The sequence below is a fragment of the Lathyrus oleraceus genome, chromosome 6, assembly GCF_024323335.1.
Source record: "Lathyrus oleraceus cultivar Zhongwan6 chromosome 6, CAAS_Psat_ZW6_1.0, whole genome shotgun sequence".
NCBI classification, from domain to species: Eukaryota; Viridiplantae; Streptophyta; class Magnoliopsida; order Fabales; family Fabaceae; genus Lathyrus; species Lathyrus oleraceus.
In genome coordinates this window covers 11,389,753-11,407,754 of record NC_066584.1, presented here as the reverse complement: position 1 = coordinate 11,407,754, position 18,002 = coordinate 11,389,753, and the positions used below count along the sequence as shown (strand labels likewise).

General features: G+C 31.7%; 1 protein-coding gene across 1 annotated transcript; it reads right to left on the bottom strand.

The window, feature by feature from the left end:
• Positions 1–7,264: 7,264 nt before the first annotated feature.
• LOC127093030 (zinc finger CCCH domain-containing protein 6) lies at positions 7,265–11,700 on the bottom strand. The gene is made up of 4 exons (XM_051031928.1): positions 11,536–11,700; positions 8,820–9,029; positions 8,539–8,663; positions 7,265–8,449 (listed from the first exon to the last, which is right to left on the bottom strand). The coding sequence occupies exons 1-4, from the start codon at positions 11,593–11,595 to the stop codon at positions 7,564–7,566; spliced, it is 1,281 nt and encodes a 426-aa protein (XP_050887885.1). The 5' UTR covers positions 11,596–11,700; the 3' UTR covers positions 7,265–7,563.
• Between the last annotated feature and the right edge of the window lie 6,302 nt (positions 11,701–18,002).

Genomic DNA, 18,002 nt, shown 5'->3' with positions numbered 1-18,002 from the left:
CACCAATTGTGACAAAGATTCAAATGTAAGAAACTTCAAATTAAACTTGGGGATTTGGTTGTCATGGTCCACCGAAAATTCCAACTTTCTACAACGACAAATCATTTAAACTCTCGTAGGAAAAGATACTCAAAAATTTGAGACTAGGAAGTTTTGTTTCATGAAATACATACTTAAAATTGACACAATGGTTGATAGATAAAAATTCAAGTGAATTCAATTTTGAAATTTCTTTATCTGAAAATTGATATTAGTGTGATGCAATAACAAGTTTCTTAAGTCCAACCAAGTGTGCATGGGGTGCAATGATGTACAAACACATTACAATACTTGGTAATTTGTGATTGTAAATAGAAGAATACATAAGAAGCCTACTATGATACACGGTTGCGAGACACCCCTATTTTTGGAAAGACAATTAGTAGTTCTCGGAAATGCATGTTCGAATTAAATTTATAATTATGAGATATTGGATCGAGCTCTAGTATGGTCGAAGTGTAGCTTCTTGGTTCGATAATTCGACAGGACCTTAGCATGACAATGAAGTCTGTTCACGTGTTGCAGTCGAAGTATGCTAGGATTGTTAGCATATCGAATTGAGCTTGTTTGTTATGCACAATTGCTTAAGTTAGCTTGTTCTCTAAGTTATCTTGTGTATTTGGTTTGTGTATAAAAGCTTATTAGTTTAGTATGTTAGTTTTCTTATAAATAACATATTAGTCTCTCATCATTCTATAACACAAATCCTAATTAGGGTGAGAGATGTTATTTTTTATTTTGTAACACTTATAATTATGTTTCAAAGAGAAAATAAAGAATATCAGATTATAACCAATTTCATTGTGTTCTTATTGTTTTCTTCTTTTCAACTCTTGTGGGTTTCTTACCAATCAAAAAATCAATTATACTTTGTAATTCCGATATAATTTTCACAACAATAGTAAAATTGAGGTGTGATTAAAAAATGAATAAATTGTGTGTATGAAATATACTCGTAAATATATTCTTAAAATCTAAAAATATTTTAATATTTTCATGTGGTGCCGAAAGCAACACTTGCTTAGACCCATGATTTACACATAAGATTTAGACACACTCACTAGAATAAAATAATTAAATTAAATTAAATAATTAAATTATATACTATTATTTATGTGTGTGCCCAAATAAATATGATTTGTGATTGTGCCTAAGCAAGTATTACTCAGCTATTGGTGTAACGTATAAGAGTTATTCATTTCTTTTTTATAATTTCGGGTTAATATTCGGTGGACACTTGATTCACCTCATATACATTTAAAGTCATTAAAATATACTAGTCTATATGGATAGTCTGTTAAACCCAATCAATATAGAGCTTTGCAGGTTAAAGTATAGTCTGAATTTTATAAAAAAGAAAATTAATACAATTCTAAAAAGTCTGATATTCATAAGAGTTAGAATGTATGAATTTGACCGCATAATTAAAGATTTTAAAATTATAATGTTATTTTACTACAAGATAATAAAACAAGTTGTTCATTTCACTAAATTATTTTAAATATTTTTATATTAAATATTATATATTGATATAATCAAATTAATATTTAATTAGTTCATATTTTATTTAACATTTTTTTATATTCTATTAATTTGGGTTATATTTGATATTTATATATTATTTTAAACAATTTTAAATTAATATTGTATTTAAAAACATGTTATAATATTTATTAAATATAATACTTAAAATATCATATTGCTATCATTTATAAAAAAAATTATATGAAAAAAAATATATTCAAAAAGAAAAGGTGACATTCAATAAGAATTTCAATTTTTTTTACAAACGAAATTTCAATTTTATTCAATTATATGTTACTTATGAAAAATGTAAATGTTTAATTCGTTACATTTTACTTTTAAATTAAGACAAATGACAATTTTAATTTTAATGTAACATAATTGAAGTTTAAGACCATTCCAACCTAATATAATTGAAGAAATTTTAATGTGGCACCTCCATGTTTATATGATATTTAGAGTTGTTTTACCGTTATATCTTTTATAAAAATATTGGTATTTTTAAAATATGTCTATTCGTATTGAAAATTTGAAGTATTTAATGGTAATTTGTAAAAATACATTTTTTATCGAAATAAAGGTAAATATCGATAATTTAGAATTTCCCATATATATGTATTGGAATTTCTGAAATTTTCGATAAAGAAATGTATTTTCTTACCGAAAATTGTGAAATTTCTGATATTTATCACAAAATTCCGGAAATATGAAATTTTTGATAATCAGTGAGGTAAATTTTTCATTTTTTTCCTGCATTAATTTTTCTCGAACAACTGACTCGATAAAAAAACTATCAGATAAAATATATGCATATAAAAAAATGGTGCTACATATAAGAATACAAAACAAATAATGATGACCTCCTAACTTCGTCTTCTCATTGTCTAACGCGTCTCGCATATACTGATTCACATGCTTTTGCATCTTCAATACAATTATGTCTCTAACGGTTAGTGACAGGAGACAATGGACAATCAGATTTCCACTTTACCTGAACTCAATGACTATTGTTGACAAAACCAACAACAATAATTTTACGCTTGCTCGTATACATAAGTGGAGCTAAGGCAAGAGGAAAAAATATGATATTAAGTCTCTTGGACAGGGAGACAAATACGACATTGTATCTACAAGCAATAAGGTAACCCGTATCAGGAATCGTCATCCATTTATCAATACCCTACACACCCAAGTGTTCTACTCGTAACATATTCCTAACTGTAGAGATTGTGTCATAAAACAAATTGAAAAACAATTTAGGATGTTGGTGAACTTGAGTATCTAACTGCGTCTGAATCAAAGGTTGTGACTCTTCGCCCCATCCAAGCAAAGTTTCAATAGTCCGAAAACTACAATTTCCATCGCCACCCACATTAAAAATATCATTAATGTGTGGATGTAAGAAATTAGGAAACTGGGACAAGTAAACATCTCTTAAAGATGCGGTGGATGGTTGACTTCTTGCTGGCACACTTGACAGTTGACTTCCAGTTGGTTTTATGCATGTTCTCTTTGTAGTATGACTCCCCTGGAAGTCCTACGCATACTTTCACTATGAAAAATCACGATGCACATCACTCTCTTGACCTTTTCTGCTCTTCTTAACTCTCCTATTTGACTTGTACTTCATCAGTGATGGATACATAGAAGTTGTGGATGAATATGTTAGTTCCTGAACCTTTTTCTTCAACACCCTCTGGCCTACAATATCCAAAGTACTTAAGTATGTCTTCAACTCTTCACACTTTACTTCTAAATCCAATTTTCTACCACTTTGTTCATGACTGACCTCATGTTCTTCAATGTGTAATTTTTTCCAAAAATCATGAATTGATTCTAAAGAAACATGATTGCCCTGTATTTAGAAATCGGCAAGTTGACATGCACGTGGTAACCTATGTGTTGCTCTAATGAAATAACCACCTGCATCTTGGCTTGCACAAATTTTTTTTACCCTTTCTAATTCCTTTTTAATGTGTTGTATACACTATCTTCAAACAAAATCGTGCAGGTTGGCATATAATTGAGTGTTATACTGATGCTCAATATTGACAATAATTTTTTGAAATGAGACTCTAGTTGAACCTAGCTGCAACTTCAAAATGGTGTTCACAACATCCCAACTTCGGCATAAATCTTTCCAACTTGCAGTCAACATGTTTTTTAGTCTCCAATGAGTAGAATCCACCTTAAAACCCATAAATAGGAATATATGTTAAATTATGTTTAGTAATGTAATAACATCAAAATGACGTCTGTGTACTTGTTTGTTGTTGTGTTTCCTAAATGAGTGACTCTATTAGTCCAAGCAGCAACAAACCTTTCTTTATAAGGTGTCAAACCATGTTTCACTCACATACTTAACAGATAAAGGAATATCAGCACAAAAATTCTTAAAGTGCTTCAAGTGTTTGACAAACTCGATTTCTCTATGAATACATGATGTTGTTCCATAGATCCATGACATGTTCTTGTATTTCTGATTTAACATACTTTTTACATTTCATTCTAACGTTTTTTGAAATATGGAACAAACACAAAAAATGAGTTGAATTTGGGAACACAACTTCCATGACATTCATCAACGCAAGTTCCTGGTCTGTTACCACAACCTTTGGTAGCAAATTCTCGGAACAAAACAACTCTTTGAGCTTTTTCAGTGCCCATTTAAAGTTATCCCCCCTTTCATATTCCAAATAGGCAAAGTCAACCGAAAACGTAAACTTTGTTGACATAAGACCAACAATCTCAAGCAGTGGTAAATAATACACGTATGATCACGATGCACATAATAAAAAATCTTCTAAATCGAAATCTGCATTTTTTTAATGAGTGAAGGCCATTACCTATTTGTCTTGTATGTAGAATAAAAAATTAACACTAAATGAAACATATTCAACAACTTCATTGAATCAAGATGTATCCAAAAGATATCAGCAACAACGTTTGAGTCGTCCCTATTCCTAGTCCAACACATCTATTTATCTATATGAATAACACTCAACAACATTTGCATTTCCATCAATGGACCTCTCTTGCTCGTATTGTATGTATCTCTAGCTTTATACACATGGGTAACACTTGTGAGGTTTTATGGATCTTTGTCTTTAAAAACAGAAACTATGTACCTTGGAGTCATATTGTACTTCGTCATGTCATTCACAAACTATCTTTCATGATCTTTTAGACGACCCAATATGTCATGACCATCTAAATCATTAGATAGTTTATGATTGTACAACCTGCACCTAACCATAATCTTTCAACCACTATCACTTGGCACATATCTCAGCCTAAAATGACATTTAACTTTCATACTGTAAATGTCTTATGAGGAATTATTGCTTCAGATGCATTCTTCCTTTTATAGTTCCCCATCTCTCGCAATCCATAATCAATTTATCTTTCCTCTCTCGCTTCTCATTTGTAGCATCAGAACAAACAGTGGCAACAATAATACCATGTTGTTTATCAATAGTTTGTGCTCATGTTAATACTTTAGATCGAGACTGAAATATATGTCATTTACAACATATAAAGAGTACACTAACAATATCACATAGACATCAAAATCTTTAACTTAAACTTGTTACATAGAAAACATGCATCGTCAGTGGTGAATAACTGCATAAAATTTGTACAGCAATATGTAGAAGACCATGCCAGTTACGGACCACACACAAGTAAGCATTGTTCTGCACTACCGAAAATTACAAATATAAGCAATATTTTCGATATATCAAAAAATTCAAAATTTCTTGAAATTTTAATTGCTAACCAGAAATTATAAAAATTGTTGATATGGTATGTTTTTGGTTTTTTCTGGATAAATACTATAATTTTTAAAATTGTTGGTATTTTGTCACTAGAAATTTCCAAAAAATTCATAAAAATGCTTGTTTTTTAAATAAAAAAAAGCGCGAATAAAAAATTTAGTTTTATATAGACTAGTAAAAATGAATTTTTTAAAAAATATATTTTTTTTAATTGATAAATAATAATAGGGACAGTTTCAGCAATATAAAAATATGATTAAAGTCACAAACGGCCCTTGTCTATCACAAGTCCAATTGAAGTCCAATTTTACCTAACTTTGCAAACTTCTTTACAAAGTCTCTAACAACTCCAACTTTAATGTGTAGTTGATCAGTAGAAATCACTCGAGCTTTCTAAACATAGTTGATTTATAATAGTAGCATCTCCAATATGAAAATTTTAACTTTACACCTCTCAGAAAGACCATAATTGGGTTGAATAATGAATATGTGGTAAAAATAGACGATTTAAATTAAAAATGAGATAATATATATATATATATATATATATATATATATATATATATATATATATATATATATATATATATATATATATATATATATATATATATATATATATATATATATATATATATATATATATATATATATATATATATATATATATATATATATATATTTAAAAAAATGATGGAAAATAAGTTCAAAATAATTTGAACATGTAAACTTGTAGTATATTAGAGAAGTCAAACAATTGAAAATAAATAAAAACTTGAAAAAATATTAAAGATATTATTAAGATATATCTAAATATTAAAGATAAAAGTTAATTCATATAATTTCGTTTGTTCTAAATAGAATAAGACTTAATTGTTGTATTGAAGAAAATACAAAGAGAAGAGAAATTGGTTACCCTTCTATTTCTCTATTTATATAAATGAATACTTCTCAAACTAAACAATTAACTTCCTAACCAATACTCTAGATTCTGTATATATTGTAACTATTTTTTCAATTATTAGGACCATGACTTTAGTGAGCTTTCTAAACAAGTAGAGTGTGCTCTTAAGAGAAAGAAAAGGCAAACAAATAGAATAGCATGAACTTTATGATTGCATGATTTTTACTCCTCCTTGCAACTTTTCTGTCTCAAAATGAGAATTTAATATTTAAGGATCCAATCCAACTACTTCATCCATCACCCACAATGAACCATTTCTTTTCCTTCTTACTTATATGCTAATATTAATATTTGAGTCAAATTCGTCTTAATTTAATTTAACTCGATGAAAAAAATTCATCTCAAAATTCTATTTAAAGTTGATGCGAATTTCTTTTTAAACTTAAATTCGATTCATTTTAACGATTCAGTTTAGCTTGTTAGATTCGATTTATTTATTTCACGAATTTAAAAATTATTTTTTTAAGTCTATTAAACTTTTTTTTTAAAATAAAAATATTAAAATAAAATAAAATTTATTAGATTGAAATTTAAGTGTTTCAAAAGTCTACAACTTCAAAAATTACACATCATTCAAAAAAATACATTTGAAAATCTAATTCAAGAATTATACAATTAGAATTTAACTTTGTCTTAAAAATCCACAGCTTCGTCTAAATCTCAAATCGTCCAAACAATATATATAATAAATTTATCTCATAAACTTAACGAATCAAATTATACATAATTCAAATTCAACTTATTTAATTAATAAACTTAATTTTTTTTAACATATTCAACTCATTTAATTAATTAATTTAATTTTTTTTAACATATTCAACTCATTTGATTCATAAACCAAGATCAACAATTTAGTTCTCAAATCAATTTTCGAAATATATTCGAGTTGGTTCGGTTCATTGTTCCTCTACATGCAAATTAAAAAGGACAGAGATGCAAATCAATTTATAGAGTGAGAAAGTAACCAAAGAATATTTTTTATTAATACATCATCTAGCTGGTGGTATCTCCTATCAGTTGCAACATCAAAACCTCATGCTTAATTACAATCATGAAGAATAACCAAGAAAGAGGAGACGCCATTCAAAAATGATAAAATGTATGAGATCAGAAACTGGCATCGATTTAGGCTCAAAATCACTTACAAAATAAAATGCTAACTTCACCACATCAAATGTGTATGATATGAACCTTGCATTCAGGCCTCCCCAAATGGCAACCAACATCATCACCACCAGTTGAAGTTCATTCAGAGTTCACTTAACTGCTGATCTCGTTGTCCATTTTCATTCTCTTTGAACTTCGCATCCCTGACACAGGATTGCCTTGTTGTTGCTGAAATGATGCATCATGCTGAAAGGTACAGTTAGTTCCGTTGCGACATCCTCTGGAACTATTGAAAAAGATACAAGGCTTCATTATCTTTGGTTTTGACCCCTTTGCTCTAAAATTGTGTACTGTCTCAAAGTTTGTTAATGGCTGCTGGTTCTGACGATTACTGGAGGAGTATGGAAGTGCTTCTTGTTTATCTCCTCCATGTTGTTGAATCAAGCTCTTATAGTAGTTTACATCTTTTGTTGAAGGGGGGTCAACAGGAGCAGCAGCAATAGCTGGACTCATTAAAGGCCTAGAATGCCATTGAGAAGAAACATTTGCCCCCATTTGAACACCATTTGTGTGAGTATAGGAAGAAGTGGATAAAAAAGGATTAGATGAGGTTGTAGTGGTTTCAACTTGATTAATGCGATTAGTAGGATGTGAAAAAACTCCGGAAGATGATCCCATGTTTTGTACATATTGTACATTATTTTGAACTCCGTAATCTCTAACTAACTTCTCAATCACTTCAGGATTGTTGAGAATGTTATTGAGTAATTCACGGTCAATCAAATTACCGTGTTCGCTGCTCTTTACTATGCTTGTTAAAGCAACAGATGCAGCAGCTACATCAGACATACTTGTAGCAGAGTTTGAATTCTCTGCTATACCAGGAGATAACTCATGAGACTTTGAAACAGCATATTGTTTCAAGGAATGAGATAATATTTCTGCTGCCACATCCCCGTCTTCAACGGGCGTAATTGGGATCACAACAGTGCACTCATCCATGTCATGAGAATCTTCAACGTTCAGTGCAACAGAAGGACTGCATCCAAGGGAAAAAAAACATTCTTTTATTACAAGGATTATGGAAGCAAAAAAGAAAAATCAAACAAGGCAAGAGAAGACACGAACTTTGGAGGAATGGAAGATATCCGTGGATATATAGCCTCAAGGACTCTCATCTCCCTGTGAGGTTGATCAACTATCTCTTTGCTTTCTTCCCCAGCCACCACAAGCCATGTGAGATCTAGCATGATCTGATAGAGTCGCATTTACAAAGAATTGAGAATTAAATGTTAAAAGCAAAGTCACATATCACCTTCTTTTTCCTTTACTTTCTACCAAACATATAGAAATATAAATAATACTGAAAATTACTATAGACATTGTTTAAATATAATTGAAAAAACTACCTTAGGTGGATTAACCCAGCTAATAATTGGTATTTGGGACAGCTTAATGTCAAACTGACTTGAAGCACAAGTTCCTTCAAATCCAGGAGGCAAAATATCATCAGAACCAGCTTCTCCTTGATGCAACACGGACGATATCTTTGCTTGGAGGTGATCTTGAGAATTCAACCCAACTTGTGAAGGAGATTCCTCTGATAAGAATAACCTAACCTGTTCAACAAAAAGAAAACAATCTTTTGTCATTTAGCCCTCTTATACTATGAATTTTATAATAACATCCGGGTAACTTCGTCTTAAATGACTAATTATTGATTCTGTCAATACATCGTCAAGTGCATTACTATTTACAAACACTTGAAATATAGAGAAACACAATCCAATAGAGAAAAATCAAAAATCACTTATAAAATATGACTGTGAAAAATGGTGCACAAAATGACCTTGCATTTTCAAATAGCTATTGTGATCACTTGCAATATAGAACTCGGAATATATGAAGCAATTTTTGAAAGATTTCATACAAGCACAATATTTGATGATAGAATATTAACTGTCTTCACTAAAATACAACACAATGAAACTTGGCTGGATAAATTAGCACATTTTGGTCGAACAATAAATACAAAACAATTCAGACTTCAGAGAGATTTTATATCATTTAACAAACTCCTTCTTAAGCAAACTATTATGGGTAATCAGAATAAAGGACTTGGTGATACTGAATTTTCTATCCATTGGACTCTTATTATAGATACTTAGAACGCCAAAACCAATATATCTTCTATTCAATATTGTTTTACGATTTTTCCAACCTAGGGGAGACACTGATATCTCATTAATTTGCCCACAAGAGGGTCTGCCCTTCTCTCTCTATGACTCTGCACTGAAACTGGGGCAACACCAAGTCACGATCGAGACTAGAAGTGAAAACAGAATCTTAAATCCATATTGCAAGCTGTTTCAAAATGCTGCAATCAGATCCGAAGACCTTCACCTCTTCATTCCAGTGTTAGACAACAAAGACCGTACTCAGTCACACTTTGATAGGTGTTGTCTGAAGTAAATTAATATGCTAGCTAACCGCAAACTTTTATCACCTTTACCTCCTATACTTCTGCATGCACCAACGGTACATCTCCAGAAAATACCACACTGACTTGGCCCTCCCATGTTGGAAGTGGCTGAGATCTTGCACTTAGTTTCCTTTCAAACAGAAAGATAACATAATTTTAGAAAGACAACATAGACTTCTAAGCTGCAAAACTCTACCAAGACTCTTTCACACCAAAAAAATCCGGACTAATAGTAATAGCAGCAAAAACAAAAGGTCACGCGATTTTATTAATTCACATCAAAGACACACTAGCAACCACACTAACATCAATATAAAATGAGCAACAAAATTCGTATTGAACAAAACAAAAGAAAGAAGCAAAAACTTCATATATTCATTCAGGTTATTCAGAGGCTTTTCTAACAGAGGAAAAACTAACAGCATAAAAAACTCTCCAAAAATTGCAACTAAGTTGGACAGGGAAACACGTGACTTTGAAACAAATGTTCTTTATTTCAAAGAAAAAAACATTGCAAGCAAGAAAACAATAGGTAATTTACTTGAATAGAAAAGATAAGAAGAATCAATCAGTCCACATGTATAGTCATAAAGTATAAGCAGTCTAGTTAACAACGAAAAAGAAGACACCAAGAAGTAATGGAAAATACCAAACGAGATCACCCCTTTTTATGACGGTTACAAGTTTCAAAGTAACTTTCTTGAATGGAAACTCGAGTGTTGAGATAAGATTAAGATGAGCATTATAAACTAACTTGGAAAATTAACATTAATGGTTAACAAACTAAATTTATACAAGGCCACATTTTTTCATGCTGAAGATTTTAGATTAAAGGCCAAACTAATTCAATACTTATAGTGTGTTTGGTGCTGCACTGGGATGGATATGCATTGTAACGCGTGCAAACGATATACCAAGTAACACTAATAACCTGCTAAACCATTCAACATCTATCCAACAAAATTTTCATTTTCAGCACCACCCAAAACATGTAAAGCACAAAACAGGATTGCAATGTGCAGAATAATTGCAATAACATTTTAGAAAGAGTAACATTATCAAAGTCCATCATTTAAAAATTCCCAATTCAAAAAACAAAAACAAAAACAAAAATATTCAATACAAAACATATATGAACAAAATAATAGTATAACTCACATAATCTACCAAAGATTACACAGGATCATGCAAAAGAAAAAAACCAGTCACCAATCCAAATAAATTCTCATTAGGATTTTCAAATTCCAAAAGGAATTCATCACCAATCCCAAATATATATCTTAACTTCCTTATTATTTTATTTTGCTTACTACTTTTCTTCTGTTTTTTTCTTTTTCATCATCATTCAAAATTATCAATTTTTATTTCAAACTTCAATCCAATTAAAGCCACTCCATCTCTTATCCACACTATTTACTACAAAGTTATCAATTTTTTTCAATTGAGTTAAAACCCTCAATTCACAAACCACATGCAAACCCTTAAAATTCCGATCAGATTGCAACGATGATGGAAGAAGCATCAACCATGGCAAGGTCCTCAAAATCAGACATAAAAATTAGGGTTTTGAAAGTGAAGCGGTTACTGGATGAAATCGAACGAATCGATCGATTTGGATACGGCAACTTGAAGATAATTTTTACCTGACAAAGATTCAAATCCGAAGCCCATGAAACTCGCTTCGATTTTTGCAATCCACGCATATTTTTGCACCCGAAATATTATACAGTCGCCAAAAATGAACGAACGTTTCGATATATGTTGTGGAAGAGAAAGGACCAGAGTAAACTCTAGTCCAGTGTTATAGAAACTGAACCGGGAGGTTAAACCGGTTTGGTTCGAAATCGGAAACGTGACCGGTCCGGTTGGATATCAGATCGGAAAGGTTTGTGTATGGGCTTGGGCCTAACATTTTGGGAATAATAACTCAACTTCTACTGCAAATTTTACTAGTAATTGCTTACACTATGTTTCTTCATAGATATATTTTGTTGGAGTTGAACATATTTGAGGCTATACATTTATCGGTTGGATCAATAATATGAACAAAGCAATCTCACTTCATTAGCTTGCAAAATACTCATACAATATACTTATATGGATAAGTATGTGTATGTTGTAAGGGAGCATAGGTAGGCAAGCATATAAGCATATAAGATAAACTTCTAATTAACTCTTAACTATCTAATTAACTTAACTAATTTTGCGATAAGTTAGTTATGAGTATAATAATTATAACTAACTTGAGCTATCCACATCATTGTGTTGTACCCCTCTATAAATTGGAGGATATATGTTAATCATCATTAATTTGGATAGAAGTATGTGAAATGGACGAGGACCGAGAGGTTTAATGAAAAAATATATATAAGTTTGTATTTAGAGGACATGAACAATAATTTGAATACATCAGCTTGAAGTTTTTCTCGGACTATATGGGAATCAAACTTCAAGTGTTTTGTACGTTTATGGAGCATGTGAATAGATGTTATGTGTATGACATTAGGGTTATCATAATATAGAACATGAAGTTTGGAGCAAGGAGAACCAAGAATGTATGTATTAGAGAAAGGATATAAATAATACTTTCGTGTGCATAAGAAAAATTCTTGCTTTGGATGAACCACTTTGAGGTGTAGGTAATACTTTAGTTAACCCAAGTTTTTTATTTGGAAATTGTGGTGGATTAATACTTTGATCATGTCAAATTCATTCATGGAATTTCTTACAATAATGATACCATCTACATATACCAATAGCAAAATAAATGACACGTGAGTTTTTTTATGAACAAGGAATGGTTTGTATTTGCTTGAAGGTAATTATGTGCAAGAAGAATTGGTGTGAGTTTCTCATACAACCTGTCCATCACAACCAACTTCACATGTTTGAATCCTTCAACCATAATCAAACATTTTTTATTGGTTGTAGGAAGCGCTCTGACCAAACAGACTATGGTGAGTTGAACAATTGGTGAATATGTATCAAAGTATCACAAGCCTTAAATTTCATTGTATCCTATAGCAATTAATCGTGCTTTAAATCTTTTCACTAATCTATCAACGTGGAATTTGATTTTGTATATCCATTTGCAACCAATTGGTTTGATGTGAGGTTCCAAGTGTACAATCTCCCTTGTAATTGTTCTTTAAGAGCTTAGAGTTTAGCTTGTATTTCTTGACTCAAACATTTAAACTTGTTAGTTTCAACATATGTCTTTGGTCCAATCAAAGTGTTAAGAGGCATGGCATCGTGACTGTGAGAGAGACAAGTTTGAATGATACATGTACTAAGAGATATGATCATTCATACTTGAGGATGCGTGATTTGGAGTATCATTGAATGGATTTCATATGTAATCTTTGAGATATGATGGAGGGTGTTGGATTCGAGTTGAATGTTGTATTGTTTGATTATGGTTGACGGATTCATGTATGTGAAGTTGGTTATATTGCACATATTGTATGTGAAGTTGTATGGTAGGCAACCATGCTGTGAACATTGGTATCCTCGGTAGAATGAGAAGTTTCAAATACAAAATCAACAAGTTTGGCTTGGCAAGCCTAACATCCCTGCTACTTGTTTCTCCCACAAGGAGTTCTCTTATGAGTATTGGTATATTAGCTACATTAGGCAGATGGTTGGAGAAAGAAATTTTGTTGCTCCTTATGATAACCATATGAGAAGGAAAATTGTAAAGATGGAGATAGTGGTTGCTTATACAAAGCAGATTGTTAAAGGTCATGTTTCAGAAATCATGGAAGACATGTTAGAAACTGAAACTAAGACTTAGCATAAAAAACTTGGGGATTATTGCAGAAAGAGATGTCACATATGTATTGATCTCAATGCTGAAGAAGAAAGTACTTATGAAGTTTGCCTTCTTGAGAAGGAAACCAAGATGTCTTACCAGATGGTTCAACATCTTTCTCATACTTTTAATTTACCACATGTGGACTTTATGAAACTCAATCAAGGGTTTGTCATTGAAGGGAAGGTTGATGGTCAGGCTGGAAGTCCTCCCAATATTGATCAAATAGTGGTTGAGAAAAAGAAGAATATGGATTATGATGTTCCTTCTCATATGTCTAGAGTTCTGATTAACCAAAATTATGATAACGAATTTGGTAAAGTTGTAATTGGTGTTACTCATAGTACCTTAAAGTCTAGTCTCAGGTTGAATGTCAAGAAATATGTTCTAGATATTACTCTCCACAATATTCCATATGTTGAAATTTTTGATTTAGTTGTTGGTGGAATTGTGATTAATGTCCCTCACATATACGGGCCTTTGAAGAATTATCATCCCATTCATATGTCTTTTGGTGAAGAGACCTAAGAAACCAATCTAGGAATTCAAAATGATGATAACGATGTGCCATGCATCCTGTTTGACATGTTGACACAGTCTCATCATGAAGATGTTGAGGTTGATATTGTTGTATTTAATGGTGGTGTTATTAATAAGCATGAGCATGCATTAAAAAGAAGAGAGTGTTTGTGATATTGATACTTTTAGGGCCATAAGTTTGAGACTTAGTCTGTCATGTATACTGAAGCTCAAACTTAACAGAATGGATGACCAAAGTACCTTTCACAACATGCATTTTAATATGGAAGCTGAAGACCTTCTTTGTGTCACCATAATAAAGAGAATCTTGGAGAAAATAAGCCTCATGACAAGAGTACAAAGAACATCAAGAAAAAGTATAGGTTTAATCATGAAATCCATAAGAGGATCCCTTCTACTACTCATTTAAAGATGATAAACGATGAAAGTGAAGTTAATATGAATCAAAACTTATGCAAAAACATGATTGATGGTCTGCTCAACCTCATACCAAACAGATCTAACATCACCTTCTCTGTAGGGGTTTGTGCAATTTTAAGCAAACTCCAAGGCCAGTTTTCTAGCTCAAATTAAGAGAATATTTTTGTTTGTCAATGGGAAATGTAACTATAGTATACTAGTTGGATATTGTGATGCTAATTGGATTGGAAGTGTAGATGATAGAAAAAATACATTTGGTGGGTGCTTTCCTATTGGAAACAACTTTGTATCTTGGTTCATCAAGAAGCAAAATTGTGTCTCTTTATTAATAGTTGAAGCTGAATATCTGGATGTAAAGAGCAGTTGTACACAACTATTATTGATGAGGAATATATTGAAGGAGTACAGTGTGGAACAAGAAGTCGTGACATTGTTCTGTGACAATATGAATATTATCAAAAGAAAGGACTCACATGCCATATATGAGGTTTAAACTAATATGACTCATCATGAAGAAAAGGAAACTGATGTCATTAGTCTTAAGGAATAACAAAGTTTTACTAAAGTACCAGAAAAAACTATGTTACTTGATGAAGAAGATGGAAGTCCTTGTGTTGATGAGTCCTTTGATCATATTGATCATCCTGAAACCATCAGATTAAAACCTGAATATCAGTTGAATACCTTCCATTTTCCAACCTCGCAAGGAAAATCAGGGAGAATAATGTGACTGAAAACAAGGATAATGGTGGTGTTGATTAGTGTAATGGTTCTCCCCATCATAAGGATATTGTGTTGAAATGGAAGTATTTGTACCAAATGGGAATATCCCTTGTAAGGATGTTATCAAAAGAAGAAAATGTTCTACTTTTAGAGGAAATCATTGTGAAAGCCATGTATATTATTAACTTATCGGGCAATATAGTAGAGTATGTTGTTCATCAAATACAATCTGGTGATTAGTTGAGCATGATATGAAAGATTATCTACTTTCCTGATTCTCAAAGAAAGAAAATAAAGGACTACACATGTGATTCTCAAGGCATATATTAGTTGTGGAACAACCAAATAATAAATGATGCCATCAAAAAGGGTAATAAAGATATACCAAACAATATAGTAACTGAGTTTCCAACTCAGAAGAAGGATAAACAAGGTGCCCTTTTCAATTTTGAATTAAATAAAAGGCTTGTTCAAGCATGTAAACCTGGGACAAATGTTGTAGAAAGTGTAGAAGGTCCAGTCATGAAAAATTCTAGGCTAATAAATAATTTTACCGATGATGGTCATAGCTGTGAAAAGTTGGTCAAGGAGCCTAGAAAGATACATGATAGAGGACAGTTTGTGAAACCTTCATATTCCGCTCTAGATTGATTAGACTAAAGCAAGGTTCCCTAGAGTAACAAAATTAAAATCAAGAAGCTAAAGAAAATAAGTATATGTAAATGAGGTCACATAATTTTTTTGCAAAAATGTAGTAGGCGGTGCTGAATACTGGAGCTTATTGAAGGTGATTAAGGTTAAGCTTGTTAGGATCAGTTATAGGCTAAATGATGGGACAAATGCATCAGACATTGTGTTCTACATCTCTATATTAGTAGATGAATCTAATCTGAGTGAAACATTAAGAATTTCCCTTGGTATTTGCATCTGCTGGGAAGGCGTGCAAACATGGAAAATCTATTTTTCTTCTTTTCAGTCAAAGATGAGTTTAATTTGGTCAAAACTTCCTTTTATATGGATCAATGGGACTTATAGAAAAGTGGTCTCTCGTTATTATCTTGTTCTTATCTTTCAAGTTGAAAATTTGTTGTTATTATGAGTCAAAAGAAGAGTTCCTCCTTCAAGGAAATTAGTATCAGGAAGGTTATGAAGAGGTTTATGGAGGCTGAGAGAAATAAGTCAAAAGGGATTGATTATGCTTCTTCTGCACTTGCACTTGGTGGATCATCAGGTGGAACATATGTGGTTGGAAACATATCAACACCTAAGGTGAAGAATAAAAATAATAATCATGCGCAAGAGAGTGACTCGGATAAAGACCGGGGTTCCTTCTTAAGCCTTAGAATCGGGTGATTTGGAGGCTTCCAAGTAATCCTTTTTATTGCTTGATGGATTTGTAATATTTTCTTAACTTTTTGGATCTCTAAAGGCTCTATAGCCTCTTTAGACTCTGTATGATAAAATAGATCCAATGCTTTTGTATCTCTGGATCTTGTTATGGTTGTTCTACTCATGTTTTGGTTGTGCATGTGTTAACATACAACCCTATGCATGACTGGCCTCTAGGTTCTATTTGATGTACTAACCCTTTTCCAAATTATGGCAAAAGGGGGGAGTAGTTTAGTGTTTCTGAGGTAACATAAGTATTTGCTTAGTATTAACCATAACTGGTTGTTGTACTAATGATGTGCTCACATATTGGAGCATCGAGAAAGACATTTGGCCCTTTGGAGTAAGCTTTTGTGTTTCTAGATTTTTTTCATATCTTGATATTAACTACTAATTGTTTATGTTACACATGACTAAGTATGTGAATTGTTACATGTTGATAATTGTTAGTTGGTAGGATTCTATGCTACTAACTATGAGTTGACTGAGTGTCATGCATGATTAAGTTGTGAATGATTGTGTGTTTGTCTGATTGATTTTGGAGCATTGTTTTATGTGGCATACATTTATGCTACTACTTTTCCATTTCTATGCTACAACTCTGATGAAGATTGTTGTTGATGAAAGTGTATGCTCTGATAGTTCTGCTTAATGTCACTTGTTCTGATTGAATGAGTGCTATCTATCTTGAAGAGTTGTTTTGCCATAGTTTTCCAAATTGTGAGATTGTTTTTCCTTTCCGATTGTCAACAATTTGCAAAACAACATCATGGAGAAGTGTTCAAGTTTTCCAAGCTAATTCAATATGATTTTTTGGTGCATAAGGGATACATGTTGGACGCGATGTCACAACATGTGGGTACGACATCTAGGCCTTGCTCAACATGCCAGATTGTTGTTTTTTTGACGAATCTTCTATTATAGATTCATTTAGATTTTATTGATTTTATTTACCAATATAGTTATATGATTTGTTAAACAAGTGTGAAGATTAAATCGAGTTTAAATGAGATTTAAATTTGAATTTGAATTAAACAAAATTATATCTTTTTGTTGGAGATATTTATGGAGCTAATAATATCCAACTGATTATGCAAAGATTCTGGATGAAATTAAATGCAAATCCACAAGGAGAAAAGCCTGAACTACTTTTTCTATACAAGGAGCTCAAGACCTACTTTGGTAAGCAAGCAATATTCATAGAAGATTTAGAGTGTTAGGATTTAT

Coding starts and splice junctions, on each gene's coding strand:
- LOC127093030 (XM_051031928.1), bottom strand. CDS start 11,595: ATGCGTGGATTGCAAAAATCGAAGCGAGTTTCATGGGCTTCGGATTTG. Junction 9,030..11,535: donor CGGATTTGAATCTTTGTCAG/GTAAAAATTATC, acceptor TTTGTTGAACAG/GTTAGGTTATTCTTATCAGA. Junction 8,664..8,819: donor GCTGGGTTAATCCACCTAAG/GTAGTTTTTTCA, acceptor CGACTCTATCAG/ATCATGCTAGATCTCACATG.